This window comes from Myotis yumanensis, unplaced genomic scaffold (assembly GCF_028538775.1).
Source record: "Myotis yumanensis isolate MYYU_CA2020_CCGP unplaced genomic scaffold, mMyoYum1.0.hap1 SCAF_3, whole genome shotgun sequence".
Taxonomy (NCBI): Eukaryota; Metazoa; Chordata; class Mammalia; order Chiroptera; family Vespertilionidae; genus Myotis; species Myotis yumanensis.
Window position 1 is genome coordinate 37,250,939 of NW_027223754.1, and position 25,799 is coordinate 37,276,737.

At 38.2% G+C, this 25,799-nt stretch overlaps 1 protein-coding gene across 1 annotated transcript; it reads left to right on the forward strand.

Annotated features, from left to right (window-relative positions):
- Positions 1 to 478: 478 nt before the first annotated feature.
- On the forward strand, positions 479 to 17,542 carry SLC10A2 (solute carrier family 10 member 2). Its single transcript, XM_070407425.1, has 6 exons — positions 479 to 989; positions 7,712 to 7,830; positions 11,894 to 11,982; positions 13,048 to 13,223; positions 13,999 to 14,156; positions 15,803 to 17,542. Exons 1-6 carry the CDS (start codon positions 613 to 615, stop codon positions 15,928 to 15,930), a joined length of 1,047 nt encoding a protein of 348 aa, XP_070263526.1. The 5' UTR covers positions 479 to 612; the 3' UTR covers positions 15,931 to 17,542.
- The last annotated feature ends 8,257 nt before the right edge of the window (positions 17,543 to 25,799 follow it).

Here is a 25,799-nt window from a genome sequence, read left to right on the forward strand (position 1 = left end):
TCTTCATGAACACTACAGACCAATAGGAGCAGACATTGATATAGTAAGAAAACTATTGCGGGAGGAAGTTGTAGGTCTCAGTTTCAGTTCAGGGTCTGACACTGATGCTATTTTGCAATTTAACTTGGCACAGGGTACTGGACTTTTTAGGATCCACCGCCCACCCCCTTTACTAAAAGGAGATGAGTGGATAACATGCCTTCCCATGGCTTAACCCCTCCAATGTTCTGTAATATCCGAGTGTCACATAACTGAAATTATTTAACAAACCTTCCCAGCATTAAACATTAACACAGCTCTTTTTATATGGCACGGTTCATTACCATGCCGATAAATGATTAATTATAATTCTCTGTCTGGGCCAATAAATTGGCAGGACTTTTATGATTCATAATATGTGCTGTGTTGTAATGTTACCTCTCGAAACTGACATACTGGCATTTATTGTTTTTTATTGCCTCTCTGAGGTGGCTTTAGGAAGAGACACCAAATGACACGTTTAGAAAGGGTTTAAAAGTTTGACGTGCTTGCAGTAGGCACTACTTACCCAGCGAGGAGTGGAGGATTGGTGTTTCTGTGGATGTCTGTGACCATTTGAGCCAAAACCCAGCGATGAATAATTCAACGAGATGTTTGGCCACAGCAACAGTTTGCAACGGTTCATCCTGTGTGGTACCTGCCAGCAATTTCAATGCCATCCTAAGCGTGGTCCTGAGCACCGTCTTGACCATCCTATTGGCGATGGTGATGTTCTCCATGGGATGCAATGTGGAAATCAAGAAATTCCTGGGGCACATAAGGCGGCCGTGGGGCATATGTATCGGCTTCCTCTGTCAGTTTGGAATCATGCCCCTCGTGGGATTCATCCTGTCAGTGGCCTTTGACATCCTCCCCATCCAGGCCGTGGTGGTGCTGATCATGGGATGCTGCCCCGGAGGAACTGCCTCCAATATCTTGGCCTATTGGGTCGATGGCGACATGGACCTGAGGTAAGCTATCTGAACCTCCACATACCGCAGTCACATTGAATTAGTCTTTCAGGAACCTATGGCAGCGTGAGTACCCATCTGCTCTGCCACTCAATTCAGGCGCAATTGGGGGAATTAACAGAAGAGAGTAAATTGCATGTATTCGCCTTCCTGAACAGCTGAGATTGCGTATTGTACTTTATGGGTTACATTTTCTGTTTTGTTTTTTTAATCTAACTCAGTTAACAAGGCATTGGATAATTGATGTTTATCTTTGGGAAAGATTCAAAGTTTTTCAAGAAAAGAAATCTTTTCCAAGCCCCACAAGCGGCAGCTAAGAATGTTTTCCTTGTCAGTATCAAAAAGGAAAATGACAAAAACCATCTTTCTTTGTGGCAATGAGGAGCTCTACGTGTGATTGTGAAATCAGATTGTTCATTAAACAGGACCTATGATGAGAGAATAGTTAACTCCACCAAACACAGCTGGTTCTTTGGACAAACTTTTTCTTCGTATAAAGACCAAGAAATAGTTTGTACATTTGTTTTACTTCTACTGGTAGTTTAAAAAACCTACAACAGCTTCTTTTTTAAAAAATTGTGCTTACCTTACTGTAAAATAAAAAGAAAATGGTCTCTCTGCTTCCCAGAAAGTAATCTACATTGCAATGTTTTCCCAATTCATCCTGCACTAGTCTGAACTAGCACTAGGAAAAAAAAAATCTAACAGAAATAAGATGAAGCATTAATGTGATGAGACTGAAAATTTTAATGCTACAAGTCGAATAGGCAAATGTCTTTTTCCTTACCTCACAATCCCTTATTTCCTGTGAAAGGTATGCATTTCTGCAAACCAGCCAGGTGTTAATGTAATGTGTGCTTATTAAACACTGTACACTAGCAATCAGCTCTGGTAATCACCACATACCATACTCAGAAGAGAGAAGCTCAAGGTGTAGAAATGCAAAATGTAAAACAATTCCAGGTTGATCCAGTGTCTAGTGAGCAACTGGGAACAGCCATCACATCTCAGCTAGTGGTAATTTTGCCATGAGCTTTAGAAAAACCATTATATACCAAATTATATACATATTCACAATACATATTCTTCACACAAGGAAATACCGTATCTTCCCTGCAATAGAGTTTTGTTAAGGAAAACCCTGTAAAGAACAAAGGATGGCAAGTGCAGTTCCACCATATAGCAATAAGGTTTTTTAGACTTCGGTTTGATCTGACCTGGACATTGTCAAATAGGTGAGAATTCCAAAAGGCAGTAGATGTGAGTGAACTAAATTGAATATGGGCTTTGACGTCCACTAAACAGCTTTGACATAAAGTTGCTGACCCTTGAAGAACAGGGGTTTGAACTGTGCAGATCCACTTGCACGTGGATTCTTTTCAGTAAATACTGTAAATGTATTTTCTCTTTTTTATGATTTTCTTAGTAACATTTTCCTTTAGCTTACTTTATTGTAAGAATACAGTATTATACATATAACAGACAAAATATGTGTTAATTGACTGTTTTTGCTATCAGTGAGGCTTCGGGTCAACAGTGTAGTTAGCTTGTGTCTATTGGAAGTTAAAGTTTTTGGGGAGTCAAAAGCTATTGGTGGATTTTCTGCTGTTTCAGTGCCCCTAAAACTAGCAGTTGTTCAAGGGTCAGTATATTTATAACTTTTTAACAAAATAGAAGAGTCTTTTACCTCAACATAATACCACACAGGTGATCATTTTGTAAGATAGGTAGTCTCTTCTACTGGCTAAAACTGTAAGACCCTAAACTAAAAACTCCAAGTTACCCTTTTCTGTGATTTAAGGAAATCTTATTTCTCTTGATACAGGAGATGACTTATAATCTAGTCTACACTGCATAACAATTCCAATGAGAAACAATAATATTAAGAAATAAGAAGCAAGAGCAGAATTTGAAACCTTATCCTTCAGCAAGTTAGCATAATCTTTAAAGTGGGAGGGATGGCACTGAAAATTTTCATTTTCATTCTAGAAAGTGTGTACTCCACAGATCCCCCCTCCCTGTCTTCAAAATAATACCAACACCCAGTCCCATAGCAACCTCTCTAGCAATTTCACCCATCTAGAACGCAAGCAAGACCCAGTAAAAATCTTTGCACACCCAAAACAAATCCCACTTAATCTCATAAACATTTCTCACACAGAACCTACTTCCTCTCCTAATTCTAACACTCCAGCGTGCGATTTCCAAGCCCAGAAGATGAGAAACAAGAAGTAGGGAAGGGGCCTAGAGAGGCAGGCCTGAGTTCCACAGCAGCAGGTGGCTCGGAAAGTTTGACCTCAAGAGAAAAACCCAGCATGCCTCCCGAGGAAAGAGGATACCTCACTATGCACAGCAGCCTCTGCATGGCTTATTTTAGGGACAAACACAATCACACACAAGACATGCATTTTAGCGGAGCACAAATGTTCCTAGCTATGACCCATTATCATTACAAGAAGGTATGTTGCTATGTAAGATGATGACATTATACATTGCATATGTTAGGGGAACACTGTTCAATGTTTCTTTAAAGTCAATTAAGAGAGTGATAGTCAGCTATTGGGAAACAGTTTTCCAGCACTTTTCATTCTTCTGAAGTGAGCACTGGATCACTAAAGTCTTCTGATAATTCATTTAGATACAATCCTATCTACCATTTATATTTCTAATTCTGTTCTCTTAGAACTTTACCATCTCCATTTCTACCTGAACTCTAGCAAGGGCAGCCATATGAGTGTTTATACCAACAGGTCTCTGCGCTGGTTGGACAGATACCACACAGTCCAGCAAAACACCTCCATCTGGCTTTCCCTTTCCTGGATGTGGTTGCTGGGAGGAAAAACCAGATCTTTCCCACACCCTATCATCTCTTCCAAACCTGGGCGACCATTGTATTTTGAAATCTATAATGACAAAAATAAGGAAAGAAAAACGACACACAACAACCACAAAATACACACATACACAACGTATCAAAAATTACAGACTTTGCTCATTATATCCTTGCTCATTGAAATATAGCAAGTGATATTTCAGCTCCTTCTCTGACTCCTTCTCCAGCCTTGAAAGTTGTGGGAATCTGATCAGTACACAGGTATTCTCACCTGTTCTACCTGTTCAGTGGGTGTAATATGCACAAATAGTTTCAGGGAGAAATAAAGATGACATTTCAGGTGTATCTGCTGAGTCCCAGGCCCACGGTTCAAGGGCCACCAAGACATCCCACCTTCTGTGTCTGCTCTATCCCCAGAGAGTCCCCTCTTTCAAGTCTCCTCTCTTATCAATGGCCTCACCTAAACACGCAAGGACTTCCCCTTCTCACTTTCCTTTCATATCCTTTCTTCAGTTTCCCCCAATTTTCAGCTGCCATGTACTTTCTATGCTCCCTTTTATTATTTCCTAGATTTAATAGTTTCTAGATTTTCCTACCACATCCTTGGTTTTATGGCCAAATATTGTTCCATTGTTCATCTTCCTGCTATTGTAGTTGTTCAAGATCCCTGTTCCTTCAGTTTATCATAATTTAACTCCCATTTCAACCGCATAAATGTCCAGCTCCTGAGAACTAATCCAACACTGTTTCTTTTTTCCTTTATTTTTCCTCAAAGTAACCAAGCTTTGTTCCTCTCATGTAGCATCTAATTCTATTTTACTAGCTAATATTTGTTAGGCACATCCAGCATAAGTACTCTACATACATTGGTATATTTAATCCTCAAAATATTCCTCTGAGGACAGTGCTACTATCTTCTGCATGTGATAGATGATAAAATTAAGGCTCATACCTTTGATCAAGGTCACAGAGTCAGTGCATGTCAGAGTCAAAATTTGAATCCAGACCTGTCCACTTATGCCTGTCCAGATTCTTATCCTTTGCTCAACATTATTTCTATAACTTACGACATCTCCACTTTCTAACACTACCTATACACACTCCCTTTGATCTTTAAAACTTGGTGTTTTACTTCTAATATGATTACAATATTTTACATTCTAATTACTGACTTCACCAAATTCCTCAGCATTCACTGAATTCTCATTTATTGCTCTTATTTGCAAAAAATATAATAATTCTTCCTGGTGGTGAATAGAGCTAAAGCCACGAATTAAAGACGAGAGATTTGTGTGTTTTTTTCTTACATTTACTCTCATTCCAATATAAGTTCATGGTAGTATTTCTATTGTTGACAACTATGCTCTCTATAGGACTTCACATTTTTACTTATGAAATGATATTTTTCTTTTACTAATGAATTCCCCCTATACTGCTTCTTAAAAGTACTTATCTGTGAATTTTCACCACATTTTGAGTGGTTTGATGGTGTTCTCATATGAGTTCAAATGGTATCGACTTGCAGCCACCTCTTCTCTCATCTCCTCCTACACCTCACTGCCAAGATGTTCCATGAAAGCTAAACCATCTCCTTTTCCAGCTCCTGTCCTATCCCTCCTGTGGCCTTTAAGAAACTGCTCTCGCCACACTCACAACCATGATACAACTTCATAAGTTGTCTTAGCAAAAAACTTAGAACTAAAGCTTTCACAGGGAAATTTAAAAGAAAAACAAGGAGAGAAACAGACTTCCTTCTAAAAGTCATTCTCAGTTTAAAACAAAAACTTCTCAGGCTTCTCTTCACTGTGATCCAGGTAGTGAGCACTGCCCGGCTCCACCTCCACATATCTGTCCTCTCCATGAGAGAAAGCACACGGATACACTGGAATCAAAGTTATTTATGGGATAGTCTTAAATCCATTCTAACTGATTTTTAAAAATAAAAAATAAAAAGAGAATGGCATAAAAAGTGAGGAAGGTTGGGAGAGAGGGAAAATAACAACCCCAGTACTTTAATTCTAAGTAGGACAAAGTACAATTTATAACAAATTCAGTTAGTGTGCTGTAGGACACTGCCTTTGCATCATATTTTGTATCTAAATTAACTTGTCACAATAATCAATTGAACTTCTTAGAAATAGTTTACATATACTCTAGTGTTGATTATTGTTGCACTATTTTAGCTCTACTAAGACAAGTATTGTTGCCTAAATTCTTTTTTTAAATAAATCTTTATTGTTGAAAGTATTACATATGTCCCTCTTTTCCTCCCATTTCCCTCTTCCCTCTATTCCTCCCTCACCCCCCCAACCCCCACCTCCGCCACCCCAAGTCTTCACCACCCTATTGTCTGTGTCTATGGGTTATGCATATACCCATATGTGTTTATTGGGATTTTCCTAAATTCTTTAAAACACCGTTTAAGTGAGGTCATTCCTGGTCTTTTATTTTTTTTAATGATTATTAGGGAAGTTAAGCCCCCTGGTAAATATTGTCCCCACCCTTTATTTTGCCAAAACTGTGCTAAGTTAGATGCATTGAAACTAAATTCCTCATCTTCAGCTGTTTTCCTTAGCATTGCGTAGGGTGGTTTGTATCTGTTGTTCTTTTGGATGAGGGAGGCAGGTGGTGTAAATAATTTAGCATCTTCCTCCAAGTACACATATATACTTTTAAGAATTTATTGTTCTGATAGCCTCGATGCTACAACTATTGTAGAAAGAGCCTATCAGAAAAATTTCTCTGATTTTCTGACTTGGAATTATGCTACAATATAGCACACACTATGACTAGATATAAAATAACACCACCTAGCTTTTAATGAGTACCTTGCATTATTCTAAGTATTGGAATACTTAGCTCAGTCAGTTCTCATAGTCTGTGAGGTGGCAGTGATTAGGATTTTCATTTTACAAAAAGAAAATGGGCAAAGAGAGGTAAATGACCCAAAGTCATGTAGTAAGTGGCCATGCCTGCTTCTAACCCAGGCAGTGTCTGGCCCAGCTATTTAAGGCACTGTTCCCTGAGCAAAAAAATGTACCCCTATATACAAGGGCACTTTAATGGGAGCAGAAAGACCCATTCTCCAAAAGCCTCTTTTCCACCCACCGTCACAGTGCTGAAAATTACATCCTTTCACATTAATCCTTCCAGGTCAAAAGTCAAAATCCGCTCACGTAGCCAGTTCCACTCACTCAAACACATGCTGTCAGGAGGAGTGTACCAGGCGCTTGTTCTTCTCAATACACATTTGGTAATTTCTTAGCAGAAATAGAATCCAGGCCTCCCCTGTCTGCTTGTATGTTTGCTTTGTTTTTTGTTGTTTTGTTTTGTTTTGTTTTGTTTTGCTTTGGGGGGGGGGGGGGGTCAGCTTCTCTTCTTTTCTCAAGATTTGAGCATTTGGAGCAATAATTTTCTCTAAGGAACTACACTGAGGCTTCCTCTCTTGTACATGCATTCTCCCCTAAGGGCCCAGGGAACCCCATCTCATCCCAACACAGACAGACATAGAGGAGCCCCTAATGTCTCTTCCATATAAAAGTGTGTTTGCTGTTCTCTGATTGGAGGTTCGAAGGTGGCATGGCCTAGCATCTTGGATCTTGTTTAATAATGAGTTTAATAATGAGTGGCCATTAACTATCTTGTCTGGTTCTTGAGAACCAACAGGGAGGGAGGGATGGCACAAGACAAAGGAGGAAGACACCAAATACGGATCTCACCGTTTTGCCGGAGGCTGAACCCTGCAATTGCTGGGGCGCTTGTGTGTTTCTGTCCATCAGACTGAATGGTGCGCTGGTTGAGACAGTCTTTTGTAGGACTATCTGAGCATGAAACAACCTCTCCCCTGGAAAACTCTGGTGGACGTATCAACCTGCCCGTTTCCTTTCAGCGTCAGCATGACCACATGCTCCACGCTGCTGGCCCTGGGAATGATGCCGCTGTGCCTCTTAATCTATACCAAAATGTGGGTCGACTCGGGGACGATCATAATTCCCTATGATAACATAGGTAAGTCATTGCTCTGCAAGATCTCTGAATACTTTTCTCCTCCTCTCTGCTTATCCCCGGCTGGGTTCTCAGGCCAGGCTCAGACCCAGCTGGTATTTGCCTCTGGCACCAGCAGCAGTTTGTGCTGTTAGGATTTCATTGCAAGCCACCCCTGCTTTTGAATTAGAGTTGGCAGAATCTAAATTCCAAACAATGGCACCATGGGAGAAACTGGCTTGTTCCTCCAATGAAATCACAGGGAGAGGGGCCAATTTAAAGGGTCCCCTGGCACAGCTGTCTGGGCCTGAGGAGGCCAAGTTGCTATACTTTCCTTAACCCACAAGGCAACTAGCTCGTGACAGGCGTTTGCTCCCAGACACTTAGACCGAAGAAATACAAAAATCATTCCACCAATGATTTAAAAATAGTGCACCCAGTAAGCAATCATAAGTGTGGCAATAGGAAACTATCAGATAAAACATATTATTTATAACACTTAACTGTGAGCCACATGTTGATTCAAAAGTTGATTTACTGGCACAGTCTGTGCGTCATGCCCCAAGAAGTTAAATTTTCTGTCTCCACTCATTTCAACTCCTAGATATTCACCCTCATCTCAATGGAGCTTTTTTTCTGTTTGGGGGACAATAAATGATGGTGGAAGACTAAGTTTTTGATGTAACATGGTATCAAGAACAAGATGGTTCCTGGTTCACCAACACCGGGCATTTCCCATAGAACTATCATCATACAAGATGAGATGTAGGGGAAGTAGTTAGTACATTGGTATCAGTCACCAGGTACATTGAATGCTAGTCTATTTTCAGCTGACCTTGGAGACAAATGTCTCCCTGGTGGGCTGCCTCAAAGAGGTACATAGGTGTCCCATTGAAGGGAGCGTGTAAACAAAGGCTAAATAGTGACACACCAGCACGTTTGTAAAAAGGGTTCCTATTGGCATGGAAAGCTGGACTGGATGGCACCTAAAATCCCTTCCATTTCTAAGGAAGATTGTTTTCTGTGATAAACCATGATTTAAAGCTCTATGCAAGTGATTTGGGATAAATTTTGGAAATACTAATTGGGGACAATATGTATTACAATATTTTCAGATAGTCTCTTCTCTCTCCACTTTTACCATGGCCATTAGGAAAAAAAAGGGGGGGGGGGATTATTTCAAAAAATAGTCCTCCTTGACACACCATGTTCAGTATGGGATTTCCCTACAAGGTCCTTCTAGTGACCCCTTGGGAATTCCTCCATATCAGACATAATATCCTGTTGCAACCAGTTTTAGAATGACCCTTTATAACCGCCTGAGCTCTCAGCCTGCTCCCTTGGAGTTCACCTTCTTTAAAATTAAAGAATGCAGTTTGAGTGGTATACATTGTAGGCCTCTCAAAGGATCTGTCTGTGGAATGAAGAGCTTTAATTCTATAACTCATTATTTTTTTAAAAAATTAAGCTTTAAAATATTTTCTTAGTATGCATTTCCTGGAAAATGCCCGAGCAATGTGAGTAATTCTAACTATGGTGTGAATGATGAAAATCACATCCTTTAATGTGAGTATATTTTGAAAGGAAGAGAAAGTGAGAAAGAGTAATTAGTAATTTACTTCACCAAAGAAGAAGTAAAATGCAAAAAATAAAAGGAAGAATACAGAAAATAGAAGAGAAAAGAGAAAATTTAAATGAGAGTTTGAAAAGCAAAGAAACTCTGCTGACTCTCCATTCTGCTAAGCCTATTTCCAACCTAACGTTCTTGTTATTGGCTTTTCTAATCCTTTAATGTAGAAAACAAACAACCTAATTCCTTCAAAAAATGTTATCGCTACTTTTTAAATAAGGAAAGTAAGGTTCATGGTAACTGTTTCATTTGTCCAAGATGACCAGGGAGCTGGAAATAGCCCCCCGGTCTGCTCTCCACTCTGCTCTGTGGGCAAGACTGATTCGCACAGGCTCCTCACAGTGCTCCCTCACGGTGCTCACCATGCTTTGAGGAATTCAATAAACACCCGCTGAGCCCCTTCAGATGATGACATCTGGGTGGAGGACGAGGCAGCTCGTACAGCTGATTCCACTGAAAACACACTGCAGTGAAAATTGTCATTCTACTCCTCTCTCCCCTACATTTGAGAGTATCCAGTACCGTGAACTGTACATCTATTTCACCACCCAATTCTCACAATACACTGTGAGACAGACAACATTTTACCCATTTCACAAACAGGGGGACCACGGCTCGGAGGGCTTATTGATTTTCACAGTTCCCACAATTTGCAAATAAGGCTCACCTCTGAGACTATATGGGTCCAAGTTGCACCACATGCCTCCATCTTCCATTCTCTTGTATTCTCTTTTTTTTCTTTCTACCTCTCTTTCCTCCTGTATCTGCTGTGTAAACTGATTAAAGACCAAGTTATGGTTCTAAGAGGGTAGCTGTAAGCCAATGAATAGACAGACATTTGACAGAAAGCACAAGCAAATGAGGAATGAGGAAAATAAACAGTCTGGGAGAAGAAAATAGAAGGAGCTCTGGTACACTGAGGAGCAAAGAGTTGGAACAACCCACCTCTGCAAGTAGGAGCCACACACTCTCAGTGTGAAAGGCGAAGAGTGCCTTTTCCAATCACCTTCAAATCCTGCAAAAATTGTATCCTGGCTTCGCATGGTCAGGAGAGGAAGTCTGTCTTGGATTTCGGCAGGTGGTCCCAGAGAGATAAAGAGGGCTCAAATACAGGAGTGGGCTGCCTTTGCACAGATCTGACACACGAAATTCGTTACCAAGACCTAACCACACACATTCTAAGCACAGTATTTGCACCTAGTTTTAAGCTACCACAGTACAAAGAATACATATTAAGATGTTTTAATTCAAGGCCTACCAACTTCACACAATTTAGGGAATAGTCTGGAGACCCAAGACAGGGGAGGAAGGCTCCTCCCAAAATAGCAGGATGAAAGGATCCCTGATGGGGATTTTTCTGAGGGTTCTTACCAATATAACTATAAATGATCCTTTTACATATCTATTGTTCCATCATTTTTTCCTTACCCTCCTTGTCCTCTTATTTTTTTTGTCCTGCTCTTGGCAACTTTAGCCACCAAAAGCTACAAAAATTATGATTTTATCATTATTATATTCATTTTAAAGTCATATTTACAGACCTGGAATGTAGAATTTGTTTTTCAGTCCTAGTTCAATCTACTTTAGTACTAAGCAACATCTACTTTCAGAATTTCATTATTCAATTCCGCTTTCTCTTACTGATTTAAAAGGATGTTTAAAAAAGAAACAGCCCATGAGAAGTTAGAAATTGTTGATGCTATATTATATAAAAGCAGCTATTGAACAAATGAGTGTTAAATAATATGGAGAAACAACCACATGTCACGAGAACAGCAGTGAATTTAACACGGTGAATATGAAGTACGACTCTTTTATTTGGCTGGGTGAGCACGTTCCTGCAAAGAATATAATTGTTTGAGAGGTGACCAAATACATTAGCTCACAGAAAAGTTACAGCATGCTTTTCAATCTATTCTCTCACCTCTCGTCTATAGATTTGAATAACCAAAGTAAGTCTTAACCAGAAGTCATTAGCCCACCAAAGGCCTGGAGAATTTGAGCTTTTCCTTTTATTTCTACTACCATGAAGTAACAGACAGATATAAAACATGATCTATGTCTCTCTGAGAACACACACACACACACACACACACACACAGACACACACACACACACACTGAAAAGGTATTTTCCCAGAATATAAGGATCCAAACATCAAATAAGGCAAGATTCTGACCAATTGAAACCAAAATATAGTGATTGGAAGCATAAGGAATGCTTAAAAATTAACCTGAGATTTAGGGAAAGGATTTATATCAATATTATCAATTCTTTTCAGTAATATTAAATTAGGTACTGACGTGAATAAGGAAGGAGTGTGTGTTTGTTTTTTCTGTTTTGTGTTCTCAAGAAGGAGAGTGATATATTACCCAAGCCTTTTACAGGCTACTTTTTTGTTTTCCTCTTTCCTTGTGCTGTGTCCGGTTGATCAAATTGCTCTTCTGTCATTTTCAGGTACGTCTTTGGTGGCTCTTGTTGTTCCTGTTTCCATTGGAATGTTTGTTAATCACAAATGGCCCCAGAAAGCCAAGATCATACTTAAGGTAAGTGGCCCATGCTATAGGCTGCACAGTCAATTGCTCCACAGTTGAAATGATAGGTCTTTCCAGCTATACAATGGTTTTCTCATTATAGTATAAACCTAATCCTAGAGGGACGAGCATTAACGTTATTAGCCATGCAGTTCACTCTTCTAGAATGTCCTTCTCCACTCTATCCACAGGGCAAATTTTTATTCACCCTTTGGAATAATCAACTCAAATGTCATCTCTTGGTTTTACTATACTCTGTACTCCCACAGCACTTTACTCTTATCTCTCTTATGTGGGTTTGTTTTATAAAATATATCTATACCGTGGTCTTAAAATATAGATCATATCTTTCTTATCTCTATATCCATATGGTAGTTTTGTGCGTGGTAATTAGTAGGTGATGCTAATTTGTAACCATTCATTTCCCTACACCAACTATATTCTAGCTAGATGATATGGATATGGATAAAGATGCTATAGATATAGGCATAGATGACATAGATATATAAACATAGATATAGACAAAGCCATATTCCACTGATCAGAAAGCATAATAAGTTAGCTGGTATTCTTTGCTTCTCTGGTTAAAAAAAGTTCTAAAATCCACTTTTTTCAATGTGAAAGGGGAAAAACAATAACAACAGTGGCTTTTGTTTGCATATGCCTTTAACTTTTATAGAGTTTTATATCCATTTTCTTATTATTGTAACAATAATAAAAAGTAATCAGGGCAAAATTTTATCCTCAAGTACAGACATAGAAACTAAAACTCAGAGAGGTTTCATGACTTATCAAAACAAGGAGAGCAGGAAGAGTGGACTCTAGAAGCCAAGTCTTCTACTTTTTATTGGGTGTGTTTTCCTCATCTCTGACAGGGATAATTTGCAAGCTAGTACATCTTCCTCAGGCTAACCAAGCATGGACGCTTTATTTTCCAAAAATTTTTATTTTCCAAAAATTAAAATGTGGGACAAGCACCAGCCTTCTTGGTGGGCTGACCATGGCCATCAGGTGAGGAGACACTGAGAGGTAACTTCATTATCACAGTTGATGGGTCTGCTTCTGTCTTTCTTCCAGATTGGATCCATCACAGGTGCTGTCCTTATCGTGCTCATAGCTGTGGTGGGAGGAATACTGTACCAATCTGCCTGGATCATCGCTCCCAAACTGTGGATCGTAGGAACAATATTTCCTGTGGCCGGTTACTCGCTAGGGTTTTTTCTGGCTAGGATAGCTGGTCAGCCCTGGCACAGGTATGATATTTTGGTAAAGCTAACTGGGGTATTTTTTCTGTAACAGCTTTTGTATTAGTTTGCTAGTGTGGCTATAACAAAGTACCCCAAATAGACTCGCTTAAACAACAGAAATGCATTGTCTTACAGTCTGGAGGCTAGAAATAAAAAAAAAAAGATGTGTAGCAGCCTTAGTTCCTTCTGAGGGATGTGAGGGGGGATCGATCCCGACATTTTCCTCTTGGCTGGTGGATTGCCATCTTCTCCCGTTTATCCTCACATGGTCTTCCTTCAATGCATGTCTCTGTGTCCAAATTTCCCCCTTTCATAAGGACACCAGTCCCATTGGATTAGGGTGTACCCTCATCACCTTATCTTAACTAATTTTATCTACAATGACCTGATTTCCAAATAAGGTCACATTTGAGAGAATACAATTCAACCTGTAACAGCTGTAAATATGGATGACAAATTCAAAATTTTTCACTTATAATAACATTTACCCTATTCCTAAAGTTGTCATGCTAAATTGATTCATTCATTCCTAAATTATGCAAGTCTCCCCCCCCAAAAAAAAATACTGACTGCCTCTCTTTTGCTGAAATTCTTCTGGGCCATGCCCTGGACCATGCAGGTTGAGCTCTTCTATTGTCTTGCATCCTTATTCTCCAAGCAAGGCAGACATATATACATATATATGTACTTATTCTCATTATATTTGTTTTTAATGTAATATGACAACAAAGCAAAGCAAAACAGAAGAATAGAAACATATATTCTCCTACCGTTCTTTCAGATGCCGCACGGTTGCTTTGGAAACAGGGATGCAGAACACTCAGCTGTGTTCTACCGTGGTCCAGCTCTCCTTCACCTTTGAGGAGCTCAACCAGGTGTTTACCTTCCCACTTATCTACAGCATCTTCCAGCTCGTCTTTGCAGCAATATTCTTGGGAGGTAAGCAATAATGCTAACCACGTTTCATTCAGATATTCATTAAGAAATCCTGGAGTTATTAACATGGCATTTTTTAAAATAACCTTTTTCTGGCAATGAACTATATAAATTAAATTAAACACCTTCTTTTATGGTAGTGAAAAAGAGAATGGGTGGGGAAAGCCAGGTATAATATTATCAGGACTTCCCAACTGCTGATGAAATAATGTAATTTTACCCAAAGGTTCTGGTAAGGATTATTTTGAAGTGTAAAGTAATGGAGATCGATGCTCTCCATTGACTGTCTTTTCCTCAGTAGCTAGGGAGGCTAGAACAACCTGTTAGAACAATTTTATTGTGTCCCTGTCTACATGCTTCCAGGAACCCTGAACTGGAAGCATATCTTTATATGCTTTGTAAATATAGGATATTTATCAGAAAAGTTCAGGACCGACCTAAGGAGATATTGATATTGACATATTAAGATCTTTGAAGCAGGACATTGTCTTTCTCAGCTGTGTATCATAACAGTGGTTAATGTTTACTGAGCACTTACTATTCTCCTAGCAGTGGTCAGCAAACTGCAGCTCACGAGCCACATGCAGCTCGCAAGCCACATGCAGCTCTTTGGCCCATTGAGTGTGGCTCTTCCACAAAATACCGACTTCTACGCATGGGCCACGAAGTTTCAATCGCATTGTATATGCTCGCCCGCACGTGGCATTTTGTGGAAGAGCCACACTCAAGGGGCCAAAGAGCCGCATGTGGCTCGCAAGCCGCAGTTTGCCGGCCACTGTCCTAGGGCCATGGGAGGCACTTTACTATTTTATCCCATTTAATGTTCACAATTGCCCTATCAGGTAGACAATATTGTTATACCACTTAAAGTATGAGGTACTGGAATTTGAAAGTAAATAAAACCTTCTCTTCCCCTGTGAACTTTGAAACCAATTAAGATGTAGAAAAAAATCAGATATTTAGATAATAAAATAGCCCTTTTATTACAGATAAAACAATTAGAAAATATGGCTCAAAACTGTGATCAAATGGGCTTGTTTATACTGCCCCTTTCCACTGCCTCACACATGTGCCATAAGACACACAAACTGCAGGTGTCCTCTTGCAAGGCAGTCTGTCCAAGTGAAACAGATCTCAAAAATATGCTGAGAAGTGGCTGTCACCAGGGACTAACAGCTCCATGGAAGATAGGAAGGCTGATCACCAATCAGCCACCTGCCTCCTATGGGAAGGAATGAATGAAGGCTGGGAGAGATGGAATGTTATTCCAGCTCAAGTCCCACACAGACCATGAGATCATGGTCTTGGACATTACCCCTTTGCATGTAACATAATTATTGAGGACTAGCACAATAACCAGGAGATGGTAGGTACGGAATAAATGTTTTCTGCTATTGTTGTTGGTGAGTACCACCTGTATAAGTCATGAGCAAGTACCCTGTACAATTGTATGCTGGGTCTGCCTGGAGTGCAGTCCCTCTTCTTACTATGAGCATCCATGGAACTAGAATGGTGCTTGCTCTCTAAGTAGCCTCCAGCCTACAGAATGTGCAAACTGCTTTTTGAGTCATAGCTTATAATCACTGTCCAAAGTAAGTTTGTAGCTAATTATTATAAAATTTGCTTAACCTCCCATGTGTTTTTTCTAGTTTATTTGACATATAAGAAATGTTATGGGAAAAACCATCAGGAATTTTCCGAGAGCAAAAGCAATGAAACAGTCTCCGAGTCATCGCTCTATAAGGTGAATGAAGGATTTCAAGCACATGAAAAGTAGACACCATATGGACAAAAAAGAAGAATTCTAAAGAACTATAACAATATTTTAAAATATTTGTTTCGCTGGGACATTTGGCAAGAAAAAAAAGTGAAAATTTTAATTTCAACTGAATCTATATATTTATTGGTTTGGGTACCAAGTGACTGGTGGTCCAAATCTTTAATGTGACAAATATTTATATGTAAATAAATATTTTGTGTCTTTAAAATATGCCAAAAACAATATCTTCAAACCTCGGCTAAACCTGATAACACTGAGAACCTCATAACTCCTGAACTGAATTCTTACCCAGAATCTCATAACTCAGAGATGAGCACCTGACTTTTTGTATGTTATAACAGATCCACCGAATTATTACTATAGTGATTAAGATTTTCTCCAGTATTTATGATTGTAAAAAGATTGAAATGAACATCTTCCACTGACATATTATTATTTTGAAAATGTTGCAACCTATTTTTATAACTGTGTATTGTAACATGGGCAAATATCTCACTTCCTGTATTTAAAAATAAAGAGATTGTCACTTTTCTAAGTGACAATCCAAAATCAAAAGTAAGAGAAATGAGTTACTAAATAGAATTCAGTAACCAAATTAGAATCATGACCATACTCATCAGTGATATTGTACACCCATTAGACTTTTTCCTTAAAAATGGCTTGAATTTAGCAAAGTATGCTGTAGGACTTCCTCAAGGTTTGCCTGCATGAGGCAGGTCCACATTGGCTAATATGACAGCTATTTGATTTTTAAAAGCTCCACAGTAGGCATCAGGGAGCGGGGAGGTGGCAAGATGCGCAAAGACAGTAGAAATATTGGAAGAAACATCACCACTCCAGTGGGTGAATTCAATTCAATGGGAGATAATGGCTAATACATGGAAAATCACAAATAACAGAAACTCATTTGAAGGCATAACTAGAGTCAAGTATATGTGCAGAAGTAAATAGCAATAAGAGTAATGAAGTTGGTGGGCCATGGGGGAAGTGAGTATTAAACAGTATTTGAGAGAAAAAGAGGACATGCCCAAGGTCCAGAAGTGAGTACCTTGAATGCTGTGAGTGGTGTAACGTGAGGAAGCCAGGAGGATTTGCTCAAGGGCAGCAGGCTATTATGGCAAGAGGGAAACCCTGGCTGAATGTTGGGTTCTCAATTATAGTGTCTAATTTAATTTCCCTCATTCAGCAGCAAGATGCGGGCGCATTCTTAACTCAGTTCCATTTTCCATTGGACATTTTTTGCTGCCTCATTAACTCCCTTTCAAATGTTTTGGATCCAAAAGGCCTTTTGCATTTAGATACTGAGAGTTCAGATATGCTGGTGCACCTCAGTATTATAGGCACATGAATATTAACTCTTAATTTGCTTTTCAATAGAGGGGGAGGGATTCTGCTTGGTAATCTTGTAACGTTTCTACCTTTTTATACAAGATGCACATTTCCAAATGAATAAAACCCGTATATTTTTCCATCATTAGAAATCACAAGGGACTAGGAACTTTTATTGAAGGAGTAGAGGCCCGATGCATGAAATTTGTGCAAGAGTAGGCCTTCCTGTAAGAGATCAACCGAAGGACTTATATGCATGCATATAAGCATAACCAATGGACATAAGACACTGGGGGGTAGGGGAGGCCGGGGGATTGTCAAGGGCGGGGGAAAAAAGGAGACATATGTAATACCCTTTATAATACTTTAAGCAATAAAACAATTTAAAAAAAAAGAGTAGGCCTTCCTTCCCCCGGCTGCCGGCACTGGCTTCCCTCTCACACTTGGGACCCAGGCTTCACTCATAGCCCTGGCTTCATCCGGAAGGTCTTCCAGAAGGATGTCTGGAAGGATGTCCAGTCTAATTAGCATATTTCACTTTTATTATTATAGATAGTAAGGAAAAGGTGGTACAGATTTTCTTATAAGGGAGTATCAAAGAATGTGCTTCCAAAAGTGCAAAAAGAAAACTTTCAGTCTATCTGTGAAGTACCTCCTACACTTCTCTCATCAAATAGACAACAGGCAGGTGCACTAAAGACACCCTGTGAATTCATATCATAATTCCCACACACCCATAGTCAAGGGCCTGGATGCCAGCAGCTGCAGCAAGCAGGTTTTTCCTCCCTGTTGATCAAGATATGTGAGTGTGACAGAACTTGGCTTTCTTACATGATGTGGTGTCTTGAGTTGTGCTTTTTTTCCCTAAAGTGCTAGAGGGAAGAAAAATAGCTGAGCTTTTTAAAATGACAGCTCTCTATTTTTAAATGACTTTGAAAAGCTGAATAAATTATGTATTTTATTGCCTCTGTGAGTATCATATTAAATGAATATTTTATTTGAAAGGATGAATAAATGAAAATAATTTTTGTAATGTTTGGTCTCTGAGTCTTTGTGACAACTGTCAAGATTTCTTCACTATTCTATCAATTCTAGAGATATAAATAAGGTAAAGTTTCTCAAATATTAAATTGTTCTTTGAAAAGTACCTAAAAGAAACTCTTAATTAAACACTCTAATAATTAGGTATTCCACTGATACAGATTGAGGTTGTCTCCCAAGAAAACCATACTAGAGGACCATTAATCAAAGACTTAAAAATGGAGTGATGATGATAGCTGATTTAAAATAACAATAAAAGTATTATATGTACTTACAAATAAGACTACCAGCATCTCCTATTTAAAAAATGGAGAAAGAGAGAGCCCTAGCCAGTTTGGCTCAGTAGATAGAGCATTGAATGGTCCCGGGTTCAATTTCAGTCACGTACCTTGGTTGCAGGCTCCCAGCCCTGGTCGGGGCATACTGGAGGCAACCAATCAATGTATCTCTCTCACATCCGGTTTCTCTCTGTCTCTCCCGTTCCCTTCCACTCTCTCTAAAAATAAATGGGAAAAATATCCTTGGGTGAGAATTTAAAAAAAAATGGAAAGAGAGGGAGAGAAAGAGAGGAAGAGAGAAGGGGAGAGAGAGAGGAGAGAGAGAGAGAGAGAGAGAGAGAGAGAGAGAGAGGCAGGCTTCAGTTATGGTGCCAGTACATTAAAATTTCTCATCAACGAGACTTGAAGAAATTCAGGTTATGAACCCCATTTGACTACTCAAAGACATTTGACTACTGTTTTCCATCTAAGAAACTCTCTCTTAAGAAAGGAATACCTTACTCTCAGCATCCCTACTCTTATTATGGTTTATTGGTTCAGGATGGAAAGACTTTGCACAACAACTACAAGAACAATCAATAATATTGGTGATTAAGAAAGGCTTCTTATCTTCTTCATTGTACACATGCTTCTTTAAGAAGTTCAAAATGGGGTATTTTAACTGTGTTGGAATATTTTGAATATAAAAATACTATAAAGTGGATGGGAATAAAGACAATTCTCCATTAACATGCTAGTACTTCCATCCTCAATTATTTACCCAAAAAATGTATCTTGAGTATATTACTCTTGGGCATAATCCTGTGGGCACCAACAAAGGAGTATTGGTTTGAAACATTGAAAGAGCACAATTTTTTTTTTTAATCAAAGGATGACAAACTTGTGCCAAATCTCTAAACTTTGCTTATCTTAGAATTGGAATTCAGATGTGAGGGGACTGACATAGTGCCACATATTGATGTATTGTTTAGAATAGAAAAATGAAGTCAGATTTTTTTTTCCCTGACAGAAAATTTGATTTTAATCCTCACCTGAGGATATTTTTCTTGATTTTTTTAGAGAGAGTGGAAGAGAGAGGGAAATACAGAGAGAAATATTGATGTGGGAGAAACACATTGAATGGATGCCTCCTGCATGAGCTCTGACCAGGGCCCAGGCCAGGGAGGAGCCTGCAACCAAGGTACATGCCATTGACCGGAACTGAACCTGGGACCCTTTGATCTGCAGGCCGACGCTCTATCCACTGAGCCAAATGGCTAGGGCCAGAAAATCTGATTTGACTGATTAGTTTGAAAGGGCCTTTGCTGGGCGAGTTAGGAAATATGAAGGACATGCTCCATAAATTAGATGAGCTAAATCTGTAGCTCCAAGTTTCTTTTAAATATGTGAAAATATCAAAATCACATTATAAAAATAATTGATCTGGAATATATAACAATCCAATAATAAAAAGGTAAGTAACTCAATTTTTTAAATGAGCAAAAAAACTTTAAATAAACTTCAGCAAAAAATGGCTACTGAAGCAAATTAAGCACATGGCAATGGCAAATAAATATATGAAAAGATGCTCAACACTATTAATAGTTAGATAAGTGCAAGTTAAAACTACAACGTATACCACTGCATGCCCAATAAAATAGCTAAAATAAAAAAATTACTGCCGTTAGCAAGTATTGATGAGGCTATCAACTTGTAACTCATAGATTACTGGTAGTACAGCTACTCTCAAAAAAGTTTGCAATTTCTTATAAAGTTAAACCCACACTAATCATATAACTTAATAATTTCATTCCTAGGTATTTACTCAGCTACCAGAAATAAAATATAGTAACAGAAAGGTCAGGGGCCAGAAATCTACAGAAGGAATTGACTACAACAGGCATGAGGAAACATTTTGGGGGTGATGGAAGTGTTCTATAACATGATTTTGGTGGTAGTTACCCAACTTTAAGCATTTGTCAAAATACATAAAACTATGAGCTTAAAATTGCTGAATTATATTCAATGTGTATTATACTGTTAATAAAGCTGATTTAAAATTTTATTGGTCAAGGTGCAGCAAGAAAATTTATTCCATTTTTCCCAATCCTCTCTGAGAATATTGAGTTAAAGTGAAAGAGTTACAGGCTCTAAGAGCTAGTTGATAAGTCTAATAAAGCCTTTTATAGTATACATCCTAGAAAATGAATCTATATAGTTCAAGTTTCAGAAACATTTTTAAAAATAGGTATTTACAATTTTTTGTTTTCAACAAAGCTGAAAGAGGTTCCCATCAAGTTGCCAACTCTTGCATTAAAAAGTTTTAAGTTACCTCTGGCCGAGTGGTTCAGTTGGTTGGAGTGTCTTCCTGTACACCAAAAAGGTTGTTTCTCTCTCACCTCCCTCTCTCTCTCTCTCCCTTCCTCTCTCTCTAAAATCAATAAACATATCCTTGGGTGGGCATTAAAAAATGTTTTAAGATAGACCACTGATAAAAAGTTCATAAACACAGAAGTTGCATATATAGGGAATGGATTGTTTTATTTCCAAATAGTTATTGCCAAGCTATGTGTTGGAATATTTCACTCTGTACACAGCACAATTATAATGTTATTAATTCTCTCCAGACCATATATGTCTTTAAAGGATAATTACACTATTCATTTGCTGTAATGGAAATGAAGTCTGCCATACAGTGATCAGGAGACACTAAGAGGACAGAAATAAGAATTAAAATTATATAATTCTAATGTGTAGGAATAGTTTTTAAAGTTTTCAAATACATTTTTTATATATTGGGTTTCCAACTACATGAAAAGTCATCAGAGTATTCTTTGAATATTGAGTAAATATGCATCAGGTGTGATTTTAAGCACTCATTATTAACTCAACCTTACAGAGCAAACCTATTAGCAGTGAGCTTATCAAGTAAATCTAGACTAAGTTCTTAGGAATGTGCTTAAATGTTATATTTATTTATTAGATCTCACTAGAATCCCAAAGTAATATGTTTATTATGCCAGGAATTCTTAATGGACTGTGTCAGTGATCTCCAAAGTACTTAGGTGATATAATATGATTAATTTTATAAGCCAAGTGCTAATTCCATGACATAAAGGGCCATGAGTGAATCACCAACATAATAAAGAGTTTTGCTACGTTCGGTCTCTAAACTCCCCATACATTGTCTTCCCACACTTCCAGCCCACACGTCTGTGTTCACAACTAGAAACTTGATCTTTCTTTTTTATTTGAGTTTCTACTGTTGAACCTGAGAAATTTTCTCAAACCAAAGACTGATGCCTCCCCCTGGCCATTAGACAAGGTCCTCTGCTTGAGCTGCTCCTAAATCCAACTTCCCATCAGAAAATCCTCCATCTACTTAGAGCCTGAGGAGGTGAGGAGAAAATCAGATGTCCAGCATTTAATTGATATCTCTAAAGGAATCATTTTGTCTCACATAACACATACCACATTGACTGAGAGACTGAAAATTATTTAATTTTCAGATTTGGTTATCTCATTCTCTGCTCCCCCAGTTTTTATTATCCTCACTGTCATCTGTCACTTCCCGAAGGCTTGTTTGGTTAGTTTTCTTTCTCTTTCTCCAACTCTTATATAGTTAAGGTTTGAGGAATATCTATAACAATGAAAGCATAATATGCTAATTAGACTGGATGTCCTTCTGGATGACCTTCCGGATGAAGCCAGTGGCCGAAGGGAAGCCTGGGTCCCGGGTGCCAGAGGAAAGCCGGTGCTGGCAGCCGGGGGAAGGAAGGCCTACTTTTGCACGAATTTCGTGCATCAGGCCTCTAGTTGTAGAATAATAGATATACAGTCATGTAATACATAATGACATTTTGGTCAATGACAGACTGTATATATGATGGTGGTCCCACAAGATTAAAAGGGAGCTGGAAAATTCCTATTGCCTCGTGATGTCAGAGCTGTCATAATTTCCTAGTTCAACACATCATTCGTGTGTTTGTGGCGAGGCTGGTGGTAAACAAACCTATTGTTCTGCCAGTTGTATAAAAGTATAGCACAGATAATTCTGTACAGTACATAATACTTGATAATGATAACAAAGGATTATGTTACTGGTTTATGTTTTTACTATGCTAGAGCCTTTATCGTTTTAAGATGTACTCTATTTATAAAAAAGAAAAAGTTTTCTGTGAAATAGTATGCCATGTTACACCAGCAGCAGCCTCATTCATCTTGTGCTTACCACATTTCCTCTCTGCATCATCCTCTTTAATCTCATGCTGTTTTTTAACTTTAATATAGCCTAAGTATAACACTATTTATAAAGTCTACAGTAGTGTACAGAAATGTGCTAGGCCTTCACATTCACTCACCCCTCATTCACTGACTCACCTCAGGCAGCTTTCAGTACTGCAATCTCCATTCATGGTAAGTGCCTTATACAGGTGTATCATTTTAAACCTTCTATTGTTCCTTTTCTATATTTAGCTACACAGATTCTTACCACTGGGTGACAGTTGCCTACAGGATTCAGTACAGTGACATGCTGTACAGGTTTATAGCCTATGGGCAGTAGGAGGTACCACATAGCCCACGTATGTAGTAGGCTATACCATTTAGGTTTGTATAAGTACACTTTATGATGCTCACACAACAGTAAAATCTCTTATGGACTGATTTCTCAGAATGCATCCCCTTCATTAAAGAGTGCATGACTGTATTAATGTATAATAGATCTTTAAAAGATTCAAAGTGGCTTTATTCCTTTTCCATGCAACCTGGCCACAGGTTTCTTATACTTGTGTTTCAAAAATTTATTAGTTCTATAACATATTTCATAACTAACAAAATATACATTGGCTTCACCCATAAGTACTAACAGCCCACTTAACAGTTATATTTTCTTATTTATACCAAACGTTTCCTGTAGAAACGAATAAGCATAAGCATTTCTCTTGGGCTCATACAATCCTCAGAAAGACCCACAAGTAATGACAGCAGTTACCAAAGGGAGAATTGTATAATGATGCCTATGTGTGTGTCTAATTATCACCAGTAGGATCCTGATATTTATGGGGAAGATGTTTGCCATGAGAAACAACACTATCCTTGCAAAGGCAAGCTGCAAAGGAGAGGGCTTTTGATTTTGACTTTAGTATGAGTTGTCTGTGTTACTAAAGCTTGCTTGCCTTTGTTTATTGCACTCACTTCTGACAATTCAGAAAAGGCCATGTGTAGTCGTTAAAATCCACTCAGCAGCTTCCTTTCCCAAGGCAATCTGCTCTAAGTACCTAGTCCCTGCCCCACCTCTTCTACAACTCCCCTTTTCAAGGACTTGAGCATTTTATAGACTTGTAAAGAAACTGTACTGTATGTGATGATGATGATGATGATGATGATGACATCAGTCATACACCTAAAGTTCTGTTCATTCCACACTCCATCTTATCTCTTTTTTTATTACTTTTGTTTTATTGTCATTGGGATTACTGAATCATAAGACAAGGGGAAAACTATCCCATTTAAAAATATCTTTTCTACTATTTCAAAGTTAAAGCCATATTTTGAATCTTCATAATATACTGGATATTTATTTATTAAAATATCTCTGTGTTGTATCACATGACATTAGAGTATTTTAACCTTTCTTGCATTCCCCCCACCAAAATATAACCTCCATGAGGTCAGGGACTTTTATGCTCAATCCTATAACCTTAGTGCCTAAAATAGTGCCTATCTCATAATAGGTGATCAATAATATTTGTTAAACAAAAGTCTATGAAATTCTATTGTTGAAAAGAACAACATGTGAAACATTTCACTTCTCCCATTTTCCTCCACACACTTTACTCTTGATAAATCTTTTCTTCATCTTTCCATGATCCCCTATACCAGCTGTGACGATCTCCAATATTTATTTTTGGCTCTATGATCTTCAACTACAGTAAATATCTAATTTGTGTCATTAAATTAGATTAAATGGCTTTACCGTTACACTGTTAATGACTCTAATGTCTATATTTTCAACCCTGATCTCTCATTTAACCTCTAGCCTTATACCTCTAACTGTATATAGGAAACTACTACTATGAAGTAGTAATATCTGTTCTCTTTATACCAAAGTTGTATCCTTTTACCTAATTCCATTCTTTCTATCAATAGCATTCTCTAAGTCAGCCCAGTTTGAAAATCTGGAGGTATCTCCTACTCATCTTTTTTAAATTTCCTACCAACCAACTAAAATGCCCAGTTTAACATTAATTGAAAAAACCTCCTAAACCCAGCCTTTCCCCTTTGTTTCCATCATCACATTTTTATACTGGCCCTCATATTTGCATATTTGAACAACTAGATTAGCCTCTTGGTTTCCCTTCCTCCAGTTTATCTTCCCAAATCCTTTATACTCAACACTTTACAGCATATCCAACAAATATTAGGATATTTGTCAAAAATTATTTGTTGGATGGATGGATGGATGGATGGATGGATGGATGGATTAAAACATTATTATAATGTGCCTTAGATAAATAGTTTGTAATAGTCACTCCTGTCCCAGTACGTCTCAACTCAGACTTCAAATCTGATTCCAACTTTAGTCCACTCTTTCCAAACCACCCCACTATTCCAGGTAGCTTTTTCTAAGTGGCCCAGAATCAAGTTTTTCTAACTCTGAAAAGTACCCCCCGCTTTTCACATATGAAAAATTTGCCCTGTTACCTCTATGAATAAACGTCTAAAATTATATACCCCTCATTAGCTGTCCATTTTCTCTGAATTTCTATAACATTTCTTATACAACCGTAATACATTTTGGCATTCTAATCTGCAATGTCACTTCACTGTTTCCTGCACATATATCTTCTTCCCTCAGCAAGATTTACATAATCCTGGAAGACAGACACTATGTCTTAAGGTCTTTGACTGACTACAACAATGTCAAGGACTAGGTATTTCTTTAGTGCTCTGCATACTTTATTTTACCTTTATACTAGTATACTTCCTGTGAAGAATGAAAAGGAAACAAATTTTAAGGTAGAACAAATCTACACATAACAGACTTCTGAAAGGAGAGAAAACCCACGTTCTATACCAACTGATTAACATAAAGCATATAACTCAAGAAGACCTTTAGAAGTAGAGCTTTCTAACTTATATTTATAGCCATGAGATAGGGAAAAGTTTAAAAGTTAGAATTAGAAACAAAATATTATACTTTTTTATTATTGCTTCCTGAAGTATTGATTTACTAGC